The 22,964-nt window shown below is 42.2% G+C and overlaps 1 protein-coding gene across 3 annotated transcripts in view; it reads left to right on the plus strand.

The window, feature by feature from the left end:
- Positions 1–22,964, plus strand: part of DIAPH3 (diaphanous related formin 3) — a 611,019-nt gene that overhangs the window by 287,848 nt on the left and 300,207 nt on the right. For all 3 annotated transcript variants that reach the window (XM_066581399.1, XM_066581379.1, XM_066581388.1), the window contains one exon: positions 2,982–3,096. In XM_066581399.1, coding sequence (XP_066437496.1) covers positions 2,982–3,096 — 115 coding nt within the window. The remainder of the gene's footprint in view (positions 1–2,981; positions 3,097–22,964) is intronic.

Genomic DNA, 22,964 nt, shown 5'->3' on the forward strand with positions numbered 1-22,964 from the left:
TAAAAATCGCTACTCCCCTAGTTGTCACTGTCCGGGTCTCTCCAGCTGCTCTATATAGCTCCAGGTTTGAAGAACCCTTCTTCATCAAGACATTGATCTGATTGGCTTAGCCAGCCCTTGAGTAACAAATCAGAGCCAGCGCTCAACTAACCAATTGGTGATTGCACCAATCACCAATTGGTTAGTTGAGCGCTGGCTCTGATTGGTTCCTCGAGCGCTGGCTGAATCAATCAGAGCAATCTCTTGCTGGAGGCGGGGTCTTCAAACCCTATCACAAGCAAAGATTCTTTATCGGCGTTGACCCGGACAGCGGCAGCTAGGTGAGTAATAATTTTTATTTTTTTGGTCCCGGCATCCTTTGCTGCATTTTCAGCTGTGCTGAAAATGCAGCCAAAGCGTTGTTAAAAATGCATGACAACGTTGCTGAAACCGCAGTACGCGCAGTGTGAAAAACGCTGCATTTTTGCAAACGCCTGTGTAAGGGAGGCCTAAATTGTATATAAAAAAAAAATCCCTGTGTAGACAGGCCTTCTAGGGAAAGAAATGGTAATGAGTAAATACAGTTAATGTACCAGAGCTGAATATTCTTTGTTATTGTGGAAGTACGTTCTCTATTAGTGCTGGTAATTCCTCCGTCTGAGTGATTTATTCACACTTTCGGCTAACTTCACATGGATGAGCACGATATGGGGACGTTAATCCCACCCCCGTGTCACGCTCGCCATCCATGTGAAATCCCCATTGATTCAAGGTATTTTCATGACAAAACAGCCTTGCATCACTTTGGGATGAAGCGATCCTCCGGCGTGGCTGTTCCAGATTCTCCAATTGCTTTCAATGGGTGCTGCGATGTAGGAGAACACAGAAAGATAGAACTTGCTGCGATTTTTTTCCTGCTTCGTGGTGCAGTGCAGGAAAACGTCACATGTGTATGACCCCATTCTTTTGAATGGGGTTCATATTTGTGCATCTTACAAAGCACAGATTTTGCTTGATTTTGATGCCCGTGTCAAGCCGGCCTTACTACTTGGGGTACGGTCACACAGGGTGGATTTGTTGTATAAAATTCACTGCGTATTCCATACTGGCAAATCCACACCGTTTTGCAGATTTGCTGCCATAGATTAGGACCGCAAAAGGAAAAACAAAATGGATATGTGTCTTTTCCATTTACTATCTGCTTTTGACTAAAAAGCAGCTGCAGATTTGCAGTGGCGCTCCCCTCGCCTCCTCTGAGGGGCTCCCGCTGTCAGCACTCCCCAGCTTCCGGTTCCCAGCGGCCTGGTCAGCTGCTACTCCGCAGGTTAGGGCACTACAAGCCGCTGACAACGGGAAGCCTACAGAGGAGTTGAGGGGGAGCGCCGTATGGTATGAAATCAGCTGGAGATATGCAGATGATTTCCAGTTAAAATCTTCACCATTGGTACGTATTTCGACAGTTTTTTGGATGTAGAAATGCTGTGGAATTTGCCCTGCTTCGACCCTTGGAAAATCTGTTCACCTTATCTTGGCTGCTCCCCTTTCCATGCTCTCCTGGCCATCAGTGATGACCTATCAACCCATGTGATTGGCTGCAGTGGTCACATGTACGCAACAGGTCATCACTGGAGGCCAGGGTGCAGAGATTGGTGAAGGGAGCAGGGAGAAGATGCAGAAGGAGACCATGATGTTCTTTTTACCTATTAATTTTACATTTTTTTTCCTTCTTTTTAATATTACAAAATGTCCCTTCCTGCAGATTTTGCTGTGGATTCTTGAGCATTCCCTGATGAAATCTGCAATAATTTGCATCGCTTGGGGATGTTGACTTTCCCATTGAACTCGGGACAATCTGCAGCAAGTCCATGGCCAATCCGCAGTGTAAATGGACGTGCTTCAGCAGTAACATCCCCACTGCAGGTCAATTTACTTGCAAATTTTCACGCAGCAGGGGATGAACATTATGTAAATCCAGTTAACTCTTTCAGTGCACGGGCAGATACGTGTTATTGGTTAATGCATGGGGGTGGGGGGTGATGCTGGTGCTTCTGGGAACTGTAGTTTCCCAGTTAGAAACTCTGGTCATGTGACTGAACTGTAGGAAGACCCTGTTTGCTTAGTAAATAAACTTTTACCAATGAGCGAAATAGAATCTAAATACATTAGAGGGAGGCACAATGTAAGCTCGTTTGGGGGTTCTGTTTGCTGATAGGGGGGTATTGGACTTTTTACAAAAATGTTGGAGTGTAGGCTTATCCCCTTTATGTTGTTAAAGGTCATATTGTAGGTCTGTTTAGTAGATCTTAATAGAAAAAGTACAATCTTTTTGAAAGTGTTCTCCTATATGTAACATTTATGCCATATGCTACAATTGTTTCATTGATGGGGCAGACTTCCACTAGTACCTTTTTATAGTACCGGAAAATGTGGTTCCCAATTCCCTGTTTCTGGCAAAGTCCTCTTGTATACAAAGTAAAATGGCTTATGTTTTTGTGATTTGGTTGCAATATCCCATAAATTATCTTGTAGATTACCAGGGAGAGAGAACAAATGCCGTTTTGCTTCTTTCCTGTGCATTGCAGCGGGCAGATGATTGGATCCGCTGACAGCGTGCGCACATTCAGATGGCGCTGTACATTTTTATTCCGTGCACATTTTCCCTTTTAACTAACAAAGTCTTTTATCAGCTCTGCCTTAAGCAGATTAGAATTTTTCTTTGACAACAGACATTAGTCATAAGCAATATTGTTTTAAAAAGTCAAAAGTCTACTAGCTCAGGAAATCACTAACTACAGAAGATTGTTTAAATATTACTAGGGAATGGGATGCAGCTGGCGCAGAGGAGATGGCATATAAATAATGCCAGAATTTTAATAAACTAATTTAATGGGCAGATTTCTTATTTGATAATGTCTAATGCTTATTTAAGACGAGGAGAGAGTAGAATTAAGATTAAACTTATATTTCGCCTTAACTGTCCTTTCTGTAAATTAATTTTTCAGATTCGGCCAAATGAAATGACGGAGAATTGTTTCTGGGTGAATGCAAAAGAGGACAAATTTGAAGATAAGGATTTATTCAATCAGCTGGAGAATACCTTCTCATGTCAAAGAAAAGGTAACAAGGAGTAACATGGAATAACACTTATGCCAGTCATTCTGTGGAATGTATGATAGGTTCCACTGGTTCACTATCTGCCTACATGCAAAACTAAAATTACATTACCAGCAGGATGTTTATCTGTTATCTATTAACATCCCTATATTTATAATTGAATTGCCGTCTTTTATTCTAGTGCTCTGTAGTTTTGTATCGTTCTTGTTCTACAGATAGCTGATAAGTAGAATGTTGCTGCTGTTACTGAGAAACAACCCAGCCTGACTGTCTTCTGAATGTATTACGAGAGGTAGCAGTCACATCAGGGGGCTAAGGAACCCTGTAATATAAGAATAGCACATTGTAGGTAGAGGCCCATTGACAATCTTTCATGGGGCCCAGGAAGTTTAAAGGGGTTGTCTATGAATGGTATACGATGGCTGCTGTAGAAACCCATCCCGGGACCAGAGACTTTATATGCAGACCGGAGGAGATGGGGCGGAGCCTAACTGCACACCAACAGGGGACGTCATCTGCAGCCCAGAAGGCAAGGGGGGGAACTATGAGCTTGGGCAGAGCCTGTTACACAGAACAATGTAGCATTATACTCCACCCAGGTCTGGCTCCTTTCCCCTCTGGGCTACACATTAATGCTCCCATCCTAGGACATGTTTGCTTTGGCTGCACGTGTCCTGATTTATCCTACACGTTTCTGATGGTACTTCCGTCATGGCTGAAAACGTACCTCTGCCACGCACTACAGGGGCCATCAAGAGTTAATGTTTTTGTATGCAGCTCTATTGGTCCATGTCTTACTCTTAGTGTGTCAGCCATAACGAAGTACGGGAGTACCGTCAACAACATGTAGGATAATTCAGGACACGCCTGCATACTTTGAATGTTTTGGATGACAGAATAAAGAATTGTTTTTAGACCTGTCCAGGATGCAGTGCTGAAATCTCTTTGATCTGCTATCAACGGCTTCTGACCTGAAGGAAATGTGGCTAGGTTTGCCATGGTTCTGTCATTCTGACTTGTAAAGAATTAAAGCGAGGTGCACACTTATGTGAAAATGAAAAAAGCCCAATTTACCTGTGTCCGTTGTTTTTTTTTTTCTGCATACCGTGCGTTTTTTTTATGTAGGCAGATGAAAAGACCTGGCGCAAGTCCTTATTTTCTGCATAGATATCTTTGTTTTCCTCTCTCCATTGACCAGAATGGGCGAGTCTCGTGCGTAAAAACGGAGTGCGTTTTTTCACAGAGTCTATGTCGGGTGTGTGTGCTGCCTTATTGAATATGCTGTCCATGTGTTGTTTGTTTTGTGTCCCAACACGTAAATAAAAAGAAAAAACGCTAGTCTGTCAGAGGCTTAAAGGGGTTGTCCCGCGAAACAAAGTTGGGGTATACACTTCTGTATGGCCATATTAATGCACTTTGTAATGTACATTGTGCATTAATTATGAGCCATACAGAAGTTATTCACTTACCTGTTCCGTTGCTAGCGTCCCCGTCTCCATGGTGCCGTCTAATTTTCAGCGTCTAATCGCCCGATTAGACGCGCTTGCGCAGTCCGGTCTTCTCCGTGTTGAATGGGGCCGCTCGTGCTGGAGAGCTGCTCCTCGTAGCTCCGCCCCGTCACGTGTGCCGATTCCAGCCAATCAGGAGGCTGGAATCGGCAATGGATCGCACAGAAGACCTGCGGTCCACCGAGGGTGAAGATCTCGGCGGCCATCTTCGCAAGGTAAGTAAGAAGTCACCGGAGCGCGGGGATTCGGGTAAGTACTATCCGGTTTTTATTTTCAACACATGCATCGGGTTTGTCTCGCGCCGAACGGGGGGGGCTATTGAAAAAAAAAAAACCCCGTTTCGGCGCGGGACAACCCCTTTAAGGTAAAAACATGAACCCTCACCCGGAGTCCAAGCTTAAATTGTCTTCTGTGGCTGATTTTTCAGCATATTGATACATTGTATGTACTTGCAACACTGTTAGCCATAGAACTGGATCTTGATGACTGTCTTTCCTTTATAATCTTTACTGTTCCCTCTTCAGAAAGCTCTCTAAAGTTACTTTTCTAGATTTCACTTGTAAAATCCTCCCTGAATAATCATTTCTGTATATATGTTACGTCCTGGTGGTACACTCTCCTAATGCTCTTGCTGTCACTCGCTGCTTTGAGGACTGTGGGGAAAAAGATGCTTTATTATCGTATATACTCGAGCATAAGCCAAGTTTTTCAGCACAAAAAAATGTGCTGAAAAAGCCCCCCTCAGCTTATATTCGAATGAGTTAAAAAAAACCCTGCAATACTCACCTCTCAGCTGACATCTGTGTCCCCGGCGTGGCAAGCTGCTTCAGTCTTCTCCCCGCTGTCATCTCTCTGGCTTGGTTTTGAAATCCCCCGCCGTCAGCGCTGTGTGAGGAAGCAAAGTAATTGGATCGAGCGCCGGCCAATCACAGCCAGTGCTCGATCACTCACAGCCATTTAGTGAATGATTTCAAAACCAAGCCAGGGAGATGAAAGCAGGGAGAAGACTGAAGCAGCTCCCCACACCGCCGGGGACACAGACGCCAACTGAGAGTTGAGTATTGTGTTGTTTTTTTTTAACCTAGTATATATTCTAGTCTAGCTAGGCTTATACTCGAGATAATACGTTTTAGGAGTTTTTTTGTGGTAAAACTTATTGACTCGGCTTATACTCAGGTCGGCTAATACTCGAGTATATATGGTAAATGCAGGATCCACAGGTTGTAGGCAAACAGTTCCTGAAGTAAGCCTATTCCTTTTAACTGTAGGCTTTACAGTAGGGCTTTCAGAAGTGACAAAGAACTTGCAATACTGTTATGGCCCAATGCACAGTGTATGGCAGTGTTTCCCAACCTTTTCAGCTTAGGGGCACCCCTGGGAAAAAAAAAAATTTACAGCGCGGCACCCCTACCAAAAGGGGATGTGGTTAGGGGGTGTGGCTATGGTGTGGTCAGGGACGTGGCTTATTACAACATATTATTTAAACTCCGGGCATCACTATATACAGGGGATGTCTAGCTTATACTAGCTGTACATATATAATTATATACAGGAGATACCCAGGTTACCCGAGCATGCTCTATATCACTATATACAGGATATGTCTAGCTAGCTTATACCAGTAGTGCAGATATAATTATATACAGATGATACCCAGGCTACCCCAGGATGCTCCATATCACTATATACAGGATAATTATATGTACAGCTGGTATAACGTATACCACCTAAACATACAAGATTACATGCAGTACATTTCACATATCTCGTTGTACGGTATTTACTGCTCCTCTGCTCTCATCCTCTGGTCCCGACACGGTCACTGCAGGGCCGGCTGGACATCCATCCTGAGCCCCACACATCACACACAGCTCGACTACATCCATCCTGATCCCCACACATCACACACACAGCTCTACTACATCCATCCTGCCCCCCATCCTGCCCCCCACACATCTCACACACAGCTCCGCTACATCCATCTTGATCCCCAGACATCAAACACACAACTCTACTACATCTATCCTGATCCCCACAGCTCAACTCACTCACTCAATCCATCCACCCATCCTGACCCCCAGAGCTCCACTCACTCCATCCACACATCCATCCTGACCCCACAGCTCCAACACACACACAACACAGCTGAGTCCTACATTTACTGATCTCCCCCGTGGTCATATGATCCCTGACTCCTCCCACACAGGGTATCCCATGATGTGATATCATCAGAGGTCCTGGAGGCTGCCGGCTCTGCAGGTCTGTGTGTCCCCTCATGACAGGACTGCCGGGGGAGGGTTAACTGGCGCTAGGGGTCAGTGCAGGCTCTGTGAGGGGCTTAGGGCAAACTTCAATAGCAGCTCCTGCACCCGCCGCTGCCAAGTTGTTGCGCGCCAGGACCACAGCTGACTGGCTGAGCTGTCACCCCCCTCACAGATGGCACCCAGGGCCGGCCGCCCCTCCCATACCCATCTTGCTATGCCACTGCATCAAGGTACAACAGTATCGACGTGATTTCCAGCCAGAGAGCCGCGGCACCCCGGTTGGGAATCACTGGCGTATGGAGTAGTGAAAACTGCTGCATGTATTGGGATGGAGAAATGGCTTGATATGCAGGGGTGCCAGGTGTCGGACCCCACTGATATTTTATTGATGAGCTATTCTGAGCATTAGTTATGCATTAAAGTCTTTAAAATCCCTTTAACTTGTCACAAGTACACCAATACAACCTTAACAATTGTGTAGTATCTGTTGTTCCGCTACTATTGATAAAGCATATCTGAATAATAGCTGTTTGAAAAGTTCCATGTAAATATAGTTGGGAGGTCCTGTGGGCGGGCCAGACCATCTCTGCTAGCTGCATTTTTTTCACCAAAGCTCGCCCCTCTAGCCTCCTGTGACATGGATAACATGCACTGCTCTGAGGTCTTGCCACTGCACCTTGCGGTGGGCCTGCCCAACTGACCGCTCTGCTTCATTTAAATGTGTCACTCTTCAAACATCTAATTCAGGTATGTTTCTATCAACCATGGTATCTGTTTTGCTACTACACAGTTGTAGCACTGGGATTGGTTTACTGTGCTAACAACTGATAACAGGTTTCCTCTAAGCCACCCTGGAGTGTTAATGAGAGGCAAGATTGACAAGCATGCAGGGCAAGAAGGGTGGAGAGATGTCAACAATGGTAACTACTGGAAGTAACGTTCAGTAATGTGATTCCATACGTTTTATAATTCTTGAGACCAGCTTTGAAATGCGAACTACCACTCAAACAAATAGCTGTAGGCTAACGTAAGAGGGGTTCCCAATTGTACAGCTATGTTCACTCTAGGATCATGGCTTTTGATTATATAAGAAGTCATGACTCGGTGCCATATTAGTCATATCATGGATCCAAACGACAACTGGCAAATCCCATTGATAGGGGGGCCATTAGGGATGCTTAGGGGTTTACATTTTTGGGGGGCAGCAAGAATAGCCCTGAACGCTGCGCTATTCTTGCCATCGAAAGTGCCAAATTATGTTAATAGAGCTTAAGTCATATTATTGAGGATTAGTGCCCAAAGAATGATCCCAATTAAATATGCTTGTCCTGTTCTGTCAGAATCCTATATCTGCAGAAATGCCATGAAATCTGAATTTTTAGTGGCTTTTATACGACCACAGAACTGAGTGCCTCCTGTCAAACAGCTCAACGCTCTCCACAATGCGGCAATGGCAGTGCAAGTGTATTGTAACTCCGTTAAACCATCTTACACTGTTTGGAAACTGTGTCTAGATGTCTTCGGGTTGCAGTATGGTTCCGGTGCTATAACTGTTATTTTGTGTTAGTCCTGAGGATTTGGGGGAATATTATTCCGCTGCACAATGGCATATCTGTAATTTGTCCTTTTCCTACAGATTCCCTGTGCTTTACAGCATCACTTCAGAATAGAAACCCATTATTATGATTTTTGTTTGCTTTATAGAAATGTCACAAGATGTCACTCTTGTTCCTGCTGCTAGAATAGAAAGTTTTCCCCCTTTGCTGTCAGGAACAATTTCTGTGTACTGTGTTTTATATCTTTAGTTCATCCACTTAAGTAGTTCAGTGCCACAATGACACACATGTTGACCTTAGATCAGTCATTGTGCGATATTGCATTCTTCCCCCTTTATTGAGAAGCTCTAGCAGGCATTGACATTGCCAGACCATTTCTTATAGAGAAATTGGAATTTAATAAATTTAGAATTCACTTTGAAAATTAATTATAGGTGCATGTTCTCTGAGCATGGGAATATTAAAATGTAGTCCTCATGAATATACCTGCTATTATAGGGCTGCCATTCACAGAGCTGCAGCATTATGCTGGAATATATCCGGTCTATTAAAGACAACAAATTCTGCTCCTATTTATCCTGTGTTCCAATATAGCACATCCTTTCCTACCACTATGCATTATATTTACTAAGGTGACCTAGAAATGGTCTGCAGAAATCTATAGATTGTAGGTTAGAGAGAACGTGATTGCTACGGTACTGTATGTAATAATCATTTTAGGCTTCTGCACAAATAGCATGCATTTGATTTTAGAATGCATGTTATGTCCAGATTTTTCCCAGAATTTACATTGATATAAATTTGGACAAAACCTACCCCAAAATATTGCCCAAGTCACACGCCAAAAAAGCTGTGGCAATGAGGAGGGGGTTGAGATCTCACAAAGAAACCAGGCTCGAAAGTATTCATAAAGAGTGACTTCTGTCTCAAACCACAGCGCTAAAAACAATGGAAATGACCCCTTTGGAGGGTCAGTGGAAGAACCTTGGTGCTGGTGATACAGTGTGGTGGATCACTATATCTATGTATCATCGCACAAGGAGATAGTCACACAAAAGGGTTGCTTACAAATAAGGAGACAAGCAAACCAGCTGTAGATTTATACCCAGCCTCCAGCTGAAGTTAAAGGGGGTTATCCAGGGTTAGAAAGACAAGGCTGCTTACCTTTAAACACAGTGCCACCCTTGTCCATAGGGTTGTGTGTGATATTGCTGCTCCACTTCACTGAAATTAATGGGAGATGAGCTGCAATACCAGTCACAACCCATTGACAAGAGTGGTGCTGTGCTCGGAAAAAAGCAGCCATGTTTTTTCTAACCCTGCACAACCCCTTTAAGGATACTTTCACACTGTGCAAGTTTGCTGTATGCTTTGGAAAGCTGCTGATGCATATGTCAAATGTATCCAAAATTACCCATTGACTCAATGGAGGCCAAAAAGGCCTCCGTAAAAAAACACTGTTAGGGGGGGTTCACACAGGGCGGATTTGCCGTGGAAGTTCCGCGCGGCAAATCCGCCTGCGGCCGCTAATCTCGTGATTAGCTAGCCATGTGGACGATATTTCTCAGAAATCTCGTCCACACGGGGCGGTTAATCCGGCCGAAGCTGCGGCACGGCTTTGCCGACCGCAGTATGTCCATTCTTTTTTCTTTCCGTTGCGGCCGCGCTCTCCTCCATGGAAAAGCGAGCGGCCGGGCTGCTTCAAAGCCGCCGCGGGTTTTTCAGCGGCGCTTCTCCAGGCGGAAATCTAGCGGTTTTTGCTGCGGCCAAACCGCGAGATTTTCGGTTGGAATCCGCCCAGTGAGAACCCACCCTAAGTGTCTAGGAATATGCGCGCATAGAGCGCCAGTAGAGTGCTACCATGAGCAGCCAACAAAGTTACCAAGATTTGTGCTGAAAAGCTAAGGGCACTTTCACACCTGTGTTAAGGCTTTCCAGAACAGTTCCATCTCTGTACTTTTTTAAACTTTTTTTTTGGAGCAGAAAAAAGGAATTAAACATGTCCACCACCCCACCTGCTTTCAGTGTTTTATATGGATTGCTGTCAGTTTGCTTCCATTGCGTTATGTTTTCATTTTTTTGCTGGAAAATCTAGTGCTGTTTTGTTCAGTTTTTCTGCACCAAGAACAGAACAGGGAGACTGAATTGTCCCGAAACGCCCTAACACAGGTGTGAATTGGCCCTTACATGGCTTTATATATTTGGCATCTACGAGGTTAACTTTATTCTTTAGGATGTTTTAGCTAGCCAAAAGCTGTTTTTCCAGGTTGCAGGAAGATGGTTAGGTGGCTACCATCCCTTCAGTAGGTGTGTCGTGTTTGTACAAGCTTCATCTAGCATAGATAGATTCCGTAAGTGTAACTGGTAAGGACATTGATATTCTGCGGATTTAAATTCCACTCGGCATGTTAATTTCTGTACTGGTTTTATATTGACAGCGTGTGGATGACATTTTGAGAATTTGCTGCACCTGGGGAAATCTACGGCAAATCCACCCAGTGTGAACATGGTCTTTAGGCATCGTTATACTAGATTTTGTAATTTGTAATTCGGTTAACTATTTTTGAAGATCTTTTTTTGCGGTCTGTAAATGAAGCCATCCTTTTTTTCCATTGTGACTACAGTGCTGTGTAGACCTAAGATTCCTTAGAGCTGAGTTTTTGCTACAATTATATCACGTCCAGACAATACTCGGAAGTATAAGAGATGCAGGTAGATTTATGGTTCAGATGTGTTTTAGTTTACAAAGGTTTTACTAGACTTAACCCCTTAAAGCTACAGGACGCACATTTACGTCCTAGAGGTTTCGGGGTTTGTATGGAGGGGATCGGAGGTTGGTCCCGCTCCATACAACGTGGGTGCCACCTGTTTCTTATGCAGCACTACTGTTAAGAGCTGTTGACCCTTTAAATGCCCCATTCGGGATCCCACATTGCCCCCCACAATTTGATGGCTGTGTGTGGGTGGTTGCCATGGCATTCTGGGGTCTTCTGAAAGGCCCCAGGGCTGCCATTGCACATTGCCTATTAAGCCATGCCTGTGTCATGGCTTGATAGATTGCCTGTCAGATTGCAGTGTATTCTAATGCTATGACATTACATCATGTTGCAGAAGCGATAAAACCATAACAAGTTTTTGTCCCCTATGGGGATTGCAAAAAAAAATTTAAACTCAAAAAGTTTTTATTTTTTATTAAAAATAAAAGATAATAAAAGTAGTTTTTTTTTGTGTTTTTTTTTAAACTTTTGCCATATTTAGAATGAAATATGAAATCTAAATAATACAAGCCAAATACATATTTGGCTTCACTGCGTCCGTAAAAGTCCAGTCTATCAAAATTACACATTATTCACAGCACACGATGAACGTCATCAGAGAGGAAAAAAAAATGCCCAAATTGTGCTTTATTGGTCACCCCGTCTCCAAGAAAAAATGTAATAAAAATCAATCAAAAAGTCGCCTGTACTCCAAAATGGTACTAATAGAAACTACAAGACGTCCCACAAAAATTGAGCTTTCGCACAACTATGTCAACAGGAAAAAAAAGTTATGAATGTCAGAAGTTGGTGGCTGAAAATAATTAAAAAAAATTATGGATAGGGGAGAGGTGTGGGGGGGGGGGGGGCTTTATAAACTTGATATCTTAGTAATCGTACAGATCCATAGAATAGAGTTGTCATTTCACCCCATTTTTTATTACGTTTTTTATTAAGTTTTTCAGTACATTATATTTTACACTGCATAGTGCCATTGAAAAATACAACTCATCCCGCAAAAAAACAAGCCTTCATTGATGTATATATAAAAGAGCTAACCTAAAAATGGGTTTTGCCAAGCGATGCCAAGTACTCTCCAACGGTGCGGGTATTGTTCTCCAACATAGATATACTATAGCTCTGCTTGTAATGCCTAGTACTTGTGGACTAGTATATCAAGTACTATATAATGCGTGAAGTAATTTAGGGGTTTCGCTCATGTTTGATGCCAAACATTGACACTCACTTCATATTTCTTCATTAAATGCAGTACTAACAAGACCTAGACAAACACCGTATCTGGTGGTGGTAATTCAAGCCATCTTTCATGATGATCATGTACGACCTCGGTATTTTTAGATCATTTTAAACACCAAATCCAGAAAATAAATCTGTTTTCATGGATTGTAATTTTATAGGCTTAAATGTTAATTTGCCCATTGTGAGGAAATTGCCTCTGTAAAATTGTTAATGAGCCCAAGATCAAACCGTAAATTCTTGTTGAATGGATTTAACAATTTGCTTAGAATGGAAACTGTAAAATACCAATAGAATATATAGAAAAATTATTTTCAAATAGTTTAATCTGGTCTTGCACTGGTTCATTCTCATTCAGTGAGAGAAGGAAGAAATCCCCAATATAATTACAAGTGAGGCTCTCTATTTTTGTTCTATAAATGAGCTTGTGGGTAATTGTATTTCTGCTAATGGAATATTTGAGAATATTGTCTCGGTGTATAGTGCTCTAATTAAAATTGGAGGGCTATGATGATGTCCTTTGTCTTGGGTTGATATGTTAACTTTATCTGCATGCATTCTTACTATTAAACATAGGAACCAAGTGATAATGAACGCTGCAGGACAATTTCCTGTAGATTTTACATTCTGAGGCACAGTACATAAATTATAGCTCAACTCCTCATAGTAAGGGTACTTTTACTTCTTAGCGCCCGGTAGCCGTCCCGAAGGTTATAGGTTTGGTGTTCTTGTACAGGAGAGATGATTACTCACTGAATGGAAGCAGATCACTTCCAATTGCCTGTCTCCATTCTGAGTAAACAGGAAGTTGTTCATAGATGTACAACTGCCTGTTTAAATGGGCCAGCAGTCGCTTGGTTTATAGTTGGGCTAAAACCCAATCGGCACCGACAAGTGAATGATTATCGCTCACTTACCCTGTTGAGTCCCCTGTTTACACGGGGAGGAAGCCACCCATAATTACTATTTTGAGCTATAACTTGGGTGACTATCAGTCCATGTAAAAGTACCCTAAGCCCTCAATCAGACAAGCATGTTTGGGATCTGTATCACACAGATCCTAAATACTATGCTACTGCATTTCAATAAAGCCATGCACACCACCATATCAAAATGTGTTGGTAAACACATGTGGAGTCCAGAGACAATATAAAATACTGCATGCCATTATCACAAGCCATATAGATGTACTGAATCCAGTGCTTCAAGAGGAGATCTTGGATCTGTGAAATTGAATCTAACTTGGGACTAAGCAGTCAACAATACAGTAATCTTTTGCATTCCGAAATGCACACACCCTGGTAGTGTACACTGTGCCTAACGTTGGGTACCGCTGACCCATTTTGCTAAAAAAATCATATGTGATGTGGAAGTTAGCTAAATAAGTTACATTTTTTAAAGAGGATACTAAGGTGACTCTCCAGTCAGGAACTAAAATGATATGCAAGTCAATACGCACCCAGGATGATTATATATCCCTTAGTGCTTGGCTGACTTTTAGCTCTGCTCTATTAGGGCAGAACTGTAATTTGTGACGGTTTATCTGCGGGATGTCTGAGGTAGTCTGAGACACACCTCCTAAGACATTGTTTTTTCAGGGAGACACACCCCTGTGCCATCCTTGGTTTAGACTACTGGTCTCTTACTCCCCCCCCCCCCCCCCCCCTCCAAGCATCTCTGCTGCCTCTGATTGGCTGCAGTGTAAAATCACAATTCTATCACAGGCTTAAAAGGAAGTCCGTGCCTAAAGTGCAGATTTCTATTACAGCAAGTTCAGAGTGGTTATAAAGTACAGATTACTAAACAACCAGCACAAAAAAGATGGTTGTCAGGTAATTACCACAGACATACTAAGCTTTAATGAGCAAATGAGCTTTAATATTGGGTGAGCCTGAATGGCTGATTTTCTAAATACCTTAAAGGGGTTGTCCCGCGAAACAAAGTGGGGTTATACACTTCTGTATGGCCATATTAATGCACTTTGTAATATACACCGTGCATTAATTATGAGCCATACAGAAGTTATTCACTTACCTGTTCCGTTGCTAGCGTCCTCGTCTCCATGGTGCCGTCTAATTTTCAGCGTCTAATCGCCCGATTAGACGCGCTTGCGCAGTCCGGTCTTCTCCGTGTTGAATGGGGCTGCTCGTGCTGGAGAGCTGCTCCTCGTACCTCCGCCCCGTCACGTGTGCCGATTCCAGCCAATCAGGAGGCTGGAATCGGCAATGGATCGCACAGAAGACCTGCGGTCCACCGAGGGTCAAGATCCCGGCGGCCATCTTCGCAAGGTAAGTAAGAAGTACCGGAGCGCGGGGATTCGGGTAAGTACTATCCGTTTTTTTTTTTCAACACATGCATCGGGTTTGTCTCGCGCCGAACGGGGGGGCTATTGAAAAAAAAAAAACCCCCGTTTCGGCGCGGGACAACCCCTTTAATAGAATCTAATGGATAGTGCCTTGTGTCTTGAAGTTGGATCACCGGATCAACTGATCAACTTAAATGTAAAGAGCTAGAGTGGGCAGTAGTAATGTAGCAAGAATTAGAGCGTGACATGGACCCTTCTAGATTTGAAGTACTACATTTTCATGTCAATTACATAGATCCAGATCCTGCGGTGGATTTGTATCCCATTTCCTTTCCATTTTTTCCTTCCTGTCGTATTCCTATATTCAAGCTGTTCTTTCTCGTTTTAGGCCGCTCTCACACGTGCGTTTGCAAAATGCCATGTCCAAAACTGTGACAGTTTACCACGATTTCACACGGCATTTTTGATTGCATACTACTTCGTTAGACAGTGTTTTTTAACGCACCCTATCATTGTAATGGGTGATAAGGTGCATTAACAAGTGCTAACACACGAAAATCAAACACTAGTCTGTGCTAGCACTAGTTTAGCAGATGTTGTACCGCGATTAGCGTGGCATTTGAAACGCCCCGCTATTTGTGTTAAAAGCGGCTGTGTGAGAACGACCTTGCTGTGATGCAGAAGTCTGTAGCTGCAGTATGTCTGCAATTCTTTTTTGGGATGCACTACCCTTTTTCGGCTGCTGAACGCTATTTTACAGTCTCTTACCTGCTTCCTCGGTTGTTTATTACCGTTCTTAGGGCTTGTTCACATCACTGTTCGGGAGTTCTGTTTTCCTGCTCCATTCGGTACCAGGAAAACGGCACCCCTTGGCCAAACAAATCCATCTTTTGACAGAACCGAGCAGAGCCCCATTGACTATAATGGGTCAGTTGGATTTCTGGACAGCAGTCTGGCAAGTTAATAGAATTTACAGGGCGAAATAGTCCAGGGACCTCTGATGCTGATGTGAACAAGCCCTTACATAGGTTTTTATTTTTTTGTCTTTCACATTATATATTCTGTTGTATTATCATGAAGAACTTGTATAAAAAAATTATGAAACTAAATTTAAAAAAAAAACATGCTGAAAGGGAACTTGTCATCACCATCTCACGCATAAAACTAATTTCACTGGCCAGCAAGGATGAAAAATTCATGAATTCTTTTAAGACCCTTTTACACGCAACGATTAACGCTCAAAATTCCTCCAAGCAGCTGAAAATGAGCGATAATCGTTACATGTAAATGCGGGCATTGTGCACTTTTTATTTGGACAATGGATTTTAGCTCCGCATAAAATCCATCGTTCAGCGGCTGAAAGACTCAACATATACATTCTATTTAATTGCATTTAATGCTGTTTAATAATTTGTTCAAAGATCTTTCCCGGTATAGAAGTCAGGCTCACAGGCCTGTATTTTCCTGGATCCACCTTCTTCCCTTTTTTGAAGACATTTGCCCTTTTCCAATCTTCTGGGACTTCTCCTGTTCTCCAGGAATATTCAAAGATTATGGCAAGTGACTCAGCAGTTACCTCTGTGCTTCCTTTAGTTATCCTAGTATGTAATTCTTCTGGACTTTGAGACTTGAATTCATTTATGTTAGCGAAGTGTTCCCTCACCATCTCTCTGCTTATAGATAGCCTACGTTATTTTCTTCCCCCAATAGCACAGGGAAGATCAGTTGATGTTCCATCTACTTTCTGAGAGAAAACAAATACAAAAGAGGAATTTAAAAGTTTGGCCTTCTCAACAACATTCCTAACCAATTCACCATTTTCATCTTGTAAGCATCCAATAGCATCTTTGACTTTTCTTTTGCTTTTGACATACCCCCCCCCCCCAAATCCTTTTTCATTGTTGTTGGTCTCTGTTGCAAGCCTCAATTCATTGTTGGCTTTAGCTAATTCATGTTTTTCCAAGGTAACCACACCACCTTCTCTTGATAGACCGTTTGGTGCATCCACCATTACACAGGAAATCCTACGTATCAAGATTAGAGGGGTGTGATTAGTTTGGCAATGCATGAATTGATGAGTCTTCTCAGCCAGATGACTCTGCTCTGCTGAATTACATACAGACGGGGATTACTTTGGAACCTAATTGTAAGAAGTAGAGCGTTAGAAATGATTGATTCTTTAACCCCTTTTGATGAATTAAGTTAATTTTGGGGCTGAGATGGTGGTGACCGTTTTCCCTTAACAATCGCTCCATGCCGTTCGACAATCTCCGTTAAAGGGCTTTATTCTGATGCAATCACCTTTTTACGGCGCTGCATTAGAAGCCTGGCGTGGATCTCTCCTCCCAGGGAATGCCAGTGATTGACTGTTGGATAACAGCCTGGCACTTGCTCAAACAGGAAGGGCCTGATAATCGCAGATCTCCGCTGTTTAACCCCTCATCTGCAACGGTCAATGCAACTGTGTCTCGTAAAAGGCTGACTGAGGGAGGGAACTCACTCTCACCCATCGAACCCCCGCAATGTTTAGATAAGCTTCATTGGCTTTATAATACACTGCTATACTGAAGATTGATAAAAGATGAGGCTGTTCAAGTCCCCTAGTGGGACGTAAATAAAATGTGTAAAAAAGAAAACCTCAAGACCCTACCATTCCACCTTTACTCTATTTAAATAAAAATAACACAATAAAAAAAAAAAACACGGCGAAAATAGCACATTTTGCCTATCTTAACTAGAGTTTATCCTGTAAAAACTAGCCCCCATAGAGCTATGTTGATAGGAAAAATAAAAATGCTGTGGCTCTTGGAATGCGGCGACACAAAAGCAAATCATTGAAAAACAAAAAGGTTTTAATGTGTACAAAAATAGCAAAACATACAAACCTGTATAAAGTTGGTATCGCCAGGATCATGCCGACCCAGAGAATAATGTTATCACATTATTTATTTTGCATGCTGAACGCCGTACAAATGAAATCCAAAAATCAAATGACAAGCCCCCCCCCCCCCCAATCCCTCTTAAAGGGGTTGTCCCGCGGCAGCAAGTGGGTCTATACACTTCTGTATGGCCATATTAATGCACTTTGTAATGTACATCGTGCATTAATTATGAGCCATACAGAAGTTATAAAAAGTTTTATACTTACCTGCTCCGTTGCTGGCGTCCTCGTTCCCATGGAGCCGACTAATTTTCGCCCTCCGATGGCCAAATTAGCCGCGCTTGCGCAGTCCGGGTCTTCTCCTGTCTTCTATGGGGCCGCTCGTGTAGAATGCCGGCTCCGTGTAGCTCCGCCCCGTCACGTGCCGATTCCAGCCAATCAGGAGGCTGGAATCGGCAATGGACCGCACAGAAGCCCTGCGGTCCACGGAGACAGAGGATCCCGGCGGCCATCTTCAGCAGGTAAGTATGAAGACGCCGGACCGCCGGGATTCAGGTAAGCGCTGTGCGGGTTGTTTTTTTAACCCCTGCATCGGGGTTGTCTCGCGCCGAACGGGGGGGGGGGGTTAAAAAAAAAAAACCCCGTTTCGGCGCGGGACAACCCCTTTAAAAGTTATACAAAACATTATACGTACCCCAAAATGATATAACTAAAAAATACAATTGCTACCACAAAAAACAGACCCTCTTACGGCTGTCGACGCAACAATTAAAGGTTATGGTGAAAAATAAATTGCTCATCATTCTTAACCAGGCTTCGTCACTAAGGTGTTAAATAACTAGTTATTGTCTACTATGCTAAATACTAACTTAGCATTATTTGTGTTTGTCACAAGCAAGGCACTTTACCTTTTCTGGTTAACTATTTTTCTGCTTTTAATTGACACGCTGACATTGTAAAAATGCAGTGCATGCTTCTGTTCTGCTGGGTAACTCTTTATTCTTTATTGTTTAATGCGCTGCACTTGGCTGCTTGCTTCCCTTCGCCTCCATCTCAGCTATAGAAGGTTAGTGCATTTTTCAACTTTTGTGAGCTTAATATTTCATGCTGTATATTGCTTCTTTTCTGTTGTGCCACTAATATTTTAAGTGTTTTATGTTGCCACTGAGGATCAATTACACTTTATTAGAAACTCTGTGATGTGGTATGATTGTTAACCTATTTTTTGAATTGCTTTCTCTCTCATTAACCTTCAATGTGTTTACAATGAGTCCATTTCTAAAATAGCCACTTTATATGTACTGAATCTGTATCAACATTACTTGGAGTAAAATTCATGCTAATGCCTGGCCAAAGGGTCCTTTCACAAGCTTTCATGCAGTTTTTGAAGCCAGTGACTTGAGTGCCTCTTAAAGTAATGAGAATGTGTCTAGGAAGGTTTCACTACTTTTAATCCTAGTTTCTGTTTATTAAAGAAAATCATGCATGAGAAAGCACCTAAATTTCACGATGGGAATTCTGGAGTCTAGTAGATTGAGAAAGCACCTAAATTTCATGATGGGAATTTTGGAGTCTAGTAGATTGAGAAAGCACCTAAATTTCATGATGGGGATTTTGGAGTCTAGTAGATTCTTCTTGTTGCTGTGCTTTATACTCTACAGATAATGAGTCCAAAAGAGTGCAGAAAGCCCCTCTATGTATCTCTTTATTGCACGTTCCCACCATAAAACATTTTGATTATGAAGTAGAAGTCAAAGTTGTCAAAGTCCAGACTAGATCTTAAAGATGAAGAAAAGTATCTTCCAGATGTCTGTGGTGGTTAGATTTTATAAGTTATCCCTAATCCTTGCAAAAGGGCTTAGTTAAAGAGAAGACAACCACTTTCTGTAGAGAATAGTAATTTACTGACATCAGAGAATCCCGCCAAAGCTGAGAGATGAATGGCTGGCACACGTGGTAACTTCCACCGCTACAGCACCTTCTGGAAAACTGGCGTCAGTTTCTAGAGCCGTAGCAACTTCTTTTGTTTACTCATCAGATACGGTGTTTTCATGAGACCAAGCCATTACCAATGGAGTAGATGGGCACTTGTCAAATGTGCATCGTTTCTTGTACATACATCTGCAAGGAAAGATTGAAGCCTCGCCGGACACATGCAGCACCCATGTCAGTGCAAGTTCTTATTATCCAAAATGGTTCAGTTTTCATAGAGAAAATTTATAATAAAAATTTACTTTTTTCTTCCAGTAGGATGAAGTCTTAAACCATATGACAGATTATTCCGGATTTAATATATGTTTTTGTTTTCCGGTAAACGAAAGAAAATCAAAGTGTAGAGAAGACTTACAATTAGACACACAAGCAATCATTTAAATCTCTGAATATGTGCTTTCTGTCGTCACATCTTGTTACACTGGACATCTACAACTACATGGTAGACACAGCAATGCATTTTGTAAAATGAGAACTTCTGTATACGTCTGCACGTTTTGTAGTGGATTCCGGTGTGAGAATAAATGAGTTCATGTATACAGAGGCCAAATATTAATCATGTTTACTAAGTGATAAAAGTAGATGTATAAAAAGGGTCAGATCACACTGGATTTACAGCTGCCACTTCATTCTGTGTGCAGAGCAGAGGGGGATCGCAACAGGCAGCAGAGAACAAGCTGCGATTTTCCTGTCCCAGGGGGGAGGTAGTATAGACTTTTGTGGACCTCCCCCTCCTTCCCCCCCCCCCCCCCCCATCGGTTGGAGAGCATATTTGCTCTTTGATTGTCTCACATGGGGGTATTTTTCACAGAAAAGGAGTGGAAAGATGAGCACCTGCTCATCTAACTAGTCCTCAATGCCATTTAACCCCCAGACCACATCATCCAATCAATTTTACTGAAAAAATGTTTTCTTTTCCCCCACTGCATAATTCTTTAAATATTGAAAACAAAATTGCACATAATTGATTATTGCCACATCCATAACAACCCATTCTATAAAATATTATATTATTTATCCAGCATGGTAAATTCCTAAAAATAAAAAAACATGCCAAAATAGCCATTTTCTGTTCATTTCACTTCCCCAAAATATGAGTAAAAAGTAATCAAAATGTAGCATGTACCTCAAATTAGTACTTACAAAAAAGGACAAGTTGTCCTTCATAAACAAGCCCTCATACAGCGTCGTCGACCGAATAGTACAGAAAAAAGGGTGCAAAAGTAGTAAAACAATAAAACCTACATAAATTTAGAGTTTTCATTACTGTAATGACTCATAAAATGTTAACATGATTATATGAAATGAAGAATGACATAAAATCCCATTATTTGCCCTCAAGACATTGAAATTTATTAAATACATGTTTACTTGATGTTTCTGTATAAACTAGAACTCTTCCATAAAATACAAGATATCATAAAGCTATGTTGTTAAAAAAAAAAAAAAATGTTCTAACCACTAGAACACCTCTGATTCTTAAATTAGTTCTGTCACTATAGTGTTAAATCGATTTCAGGCTACTGATAGAGATGAGCGAGTTTACTCACTAAGGCACATGACTCGATCGAGTAGTGCCTTAGCCGAGTATCTCCCCGCTCGTCTCTAAAGATTCGGGGGCCAGCGCGGGTGACAGGTGAGTTGCGGCGGGGAGCGAGAGGGAGAGAGAGATCTCCCCTCCGTTCCTCCACGCCAGCCCCCGAATCTGTAGAGGCGAGCGGGGAGATACTCGGCTATGGCACTACTCGCTCGAGTAATGTGCCTTAGCGAGTATACTTGCTCATCTCTAGCTACTGATTAATCTGCCAAATATATTTAAATGAGGCATAAATTCAAAGTCCACAATGAAGTGAAGGTTTTTAGAAAGAGGTGTGGCCTTATGAAGAAGGGGCGTGGTCACCCAGACTGAGGCATCTATGTATAGATGACGGCAGAAACTGCTGTAAATTATACAGGAGATCTAATCCGCTTGTAAATACTGCGGCTTTCCCTGTAGGCACACGGACTGCCATAGAGGCGTGCACCTTTAGCGCATAATGCACCCGCTTGCATCATGTTACGGCGGGTGTTTAGAACGCCGGTCTTAATAAACTCCCCTCTGTGGTTTTATTTAGTTTGCTCATCGCATGAAGTTTCCAACAAGTTCTATCGGCACTCGTATTCCCGGGGAGCGCTATATACAAGCAGCTGTTAATTGCATTTTTTATTGTTAGCCGAATAAACAGTAGAGCATATTTACAATTGTGAAGTAGCCAGAAGAAGATCTGCGAGGATTTAATACGTGTAAAATAAAAGTTCTGAAAAGGCAATTTCAATCTTGTCATTAATTTTCCATCATCCTGTAACATGAAAGAGTTTTATGCAAAGTGGACATCATCTGTGTGAAACCTTTCTCCTCCACATCATAAAAGGCTGTTTAAGCTTATTTTGTTTCCTCAACATACTGTGCTTAATGTGTATTTATTCACCTTTGAGATGTGCTGGAGTATTCAGACTGACATTTAGTATTCACATATTGGTGTCCCATTTAACCATGACATTTAATTTCTTTCAAGGAAGCGCAGTAATGTAACAGCTGATAGGCAGGCTTACCAAGATGGATTGCAGCTCGCGGTCTGCGCACATGTCGGAATCTCTAGGTAGCTTTTGAATTGGATATTATTGAATAGCAAAACTCTTCTTCCCGGTAGTTTATTTAATGTGACAGAGCCTCACGTATATTACATTTAAGGCAAGATGAAGCCTGATTGTTTCACATCTGCTCTTTATAAATTCTAAGCCTTTCCAGATGAACACTGCATAATGCAGGAGTTTACTGCTAGAGTAAAAGCTTTCACTAGACTAATCTATTTTAAAAGGTGTTGCTGTGTTGATCACGAGTCAGATTACCATTTGACATGCCCTCCGATCTCTGCTTTAGCACATAACAACATAATGTGCCTCCCAGTTGTTGTCTGAACCAATTATCAATATGCCTGTCAGACTTTAAAGTCAAATGACAGGGAAGCGAGACTTGTTTCTGTTTGATGAAGGTTAAATGCATGCAGGTACGCTCCCCTCGCATTTCAGGAGTAGTTTAAAGGGAGAACAGAAACTTAGAGATTGATTTGGAGATTGATTAAATTTTACTCTGATTAATATGTGAGAGACTGCTAGAAATTCTACCCGTGTTAATTCTAGATTTTGATTTGAAAGGCACACCGCTTGACATTGCGCTTGGCTGCGCACATACATCGCATCAAGCCAGCCTGTGGATGGGATCAGTCTAATTGTCTATGGTGGGCACTGGTAGCCTGTCCGTATTTAACTTTTTACCTATAGCAGCTTTTGTGGTTTTCATATTATTATGCAT

Source organism: Eleutherodactylus coqui, chromosome 1, assembly GCF_035609145.1.
Source record: "Eleutherodactylus coqui strain aEleCoq1 chromosome 1, aEleCoq1.hap1, whole genome shotgun sequence".
Classification (NCBI taxonomy): Eukaryota; Metazoa; Chordata; class Amphibia; order Anura; family Eleutherodactylidae; genus Eleutherodactylus; species Eleutherodactylus coqui.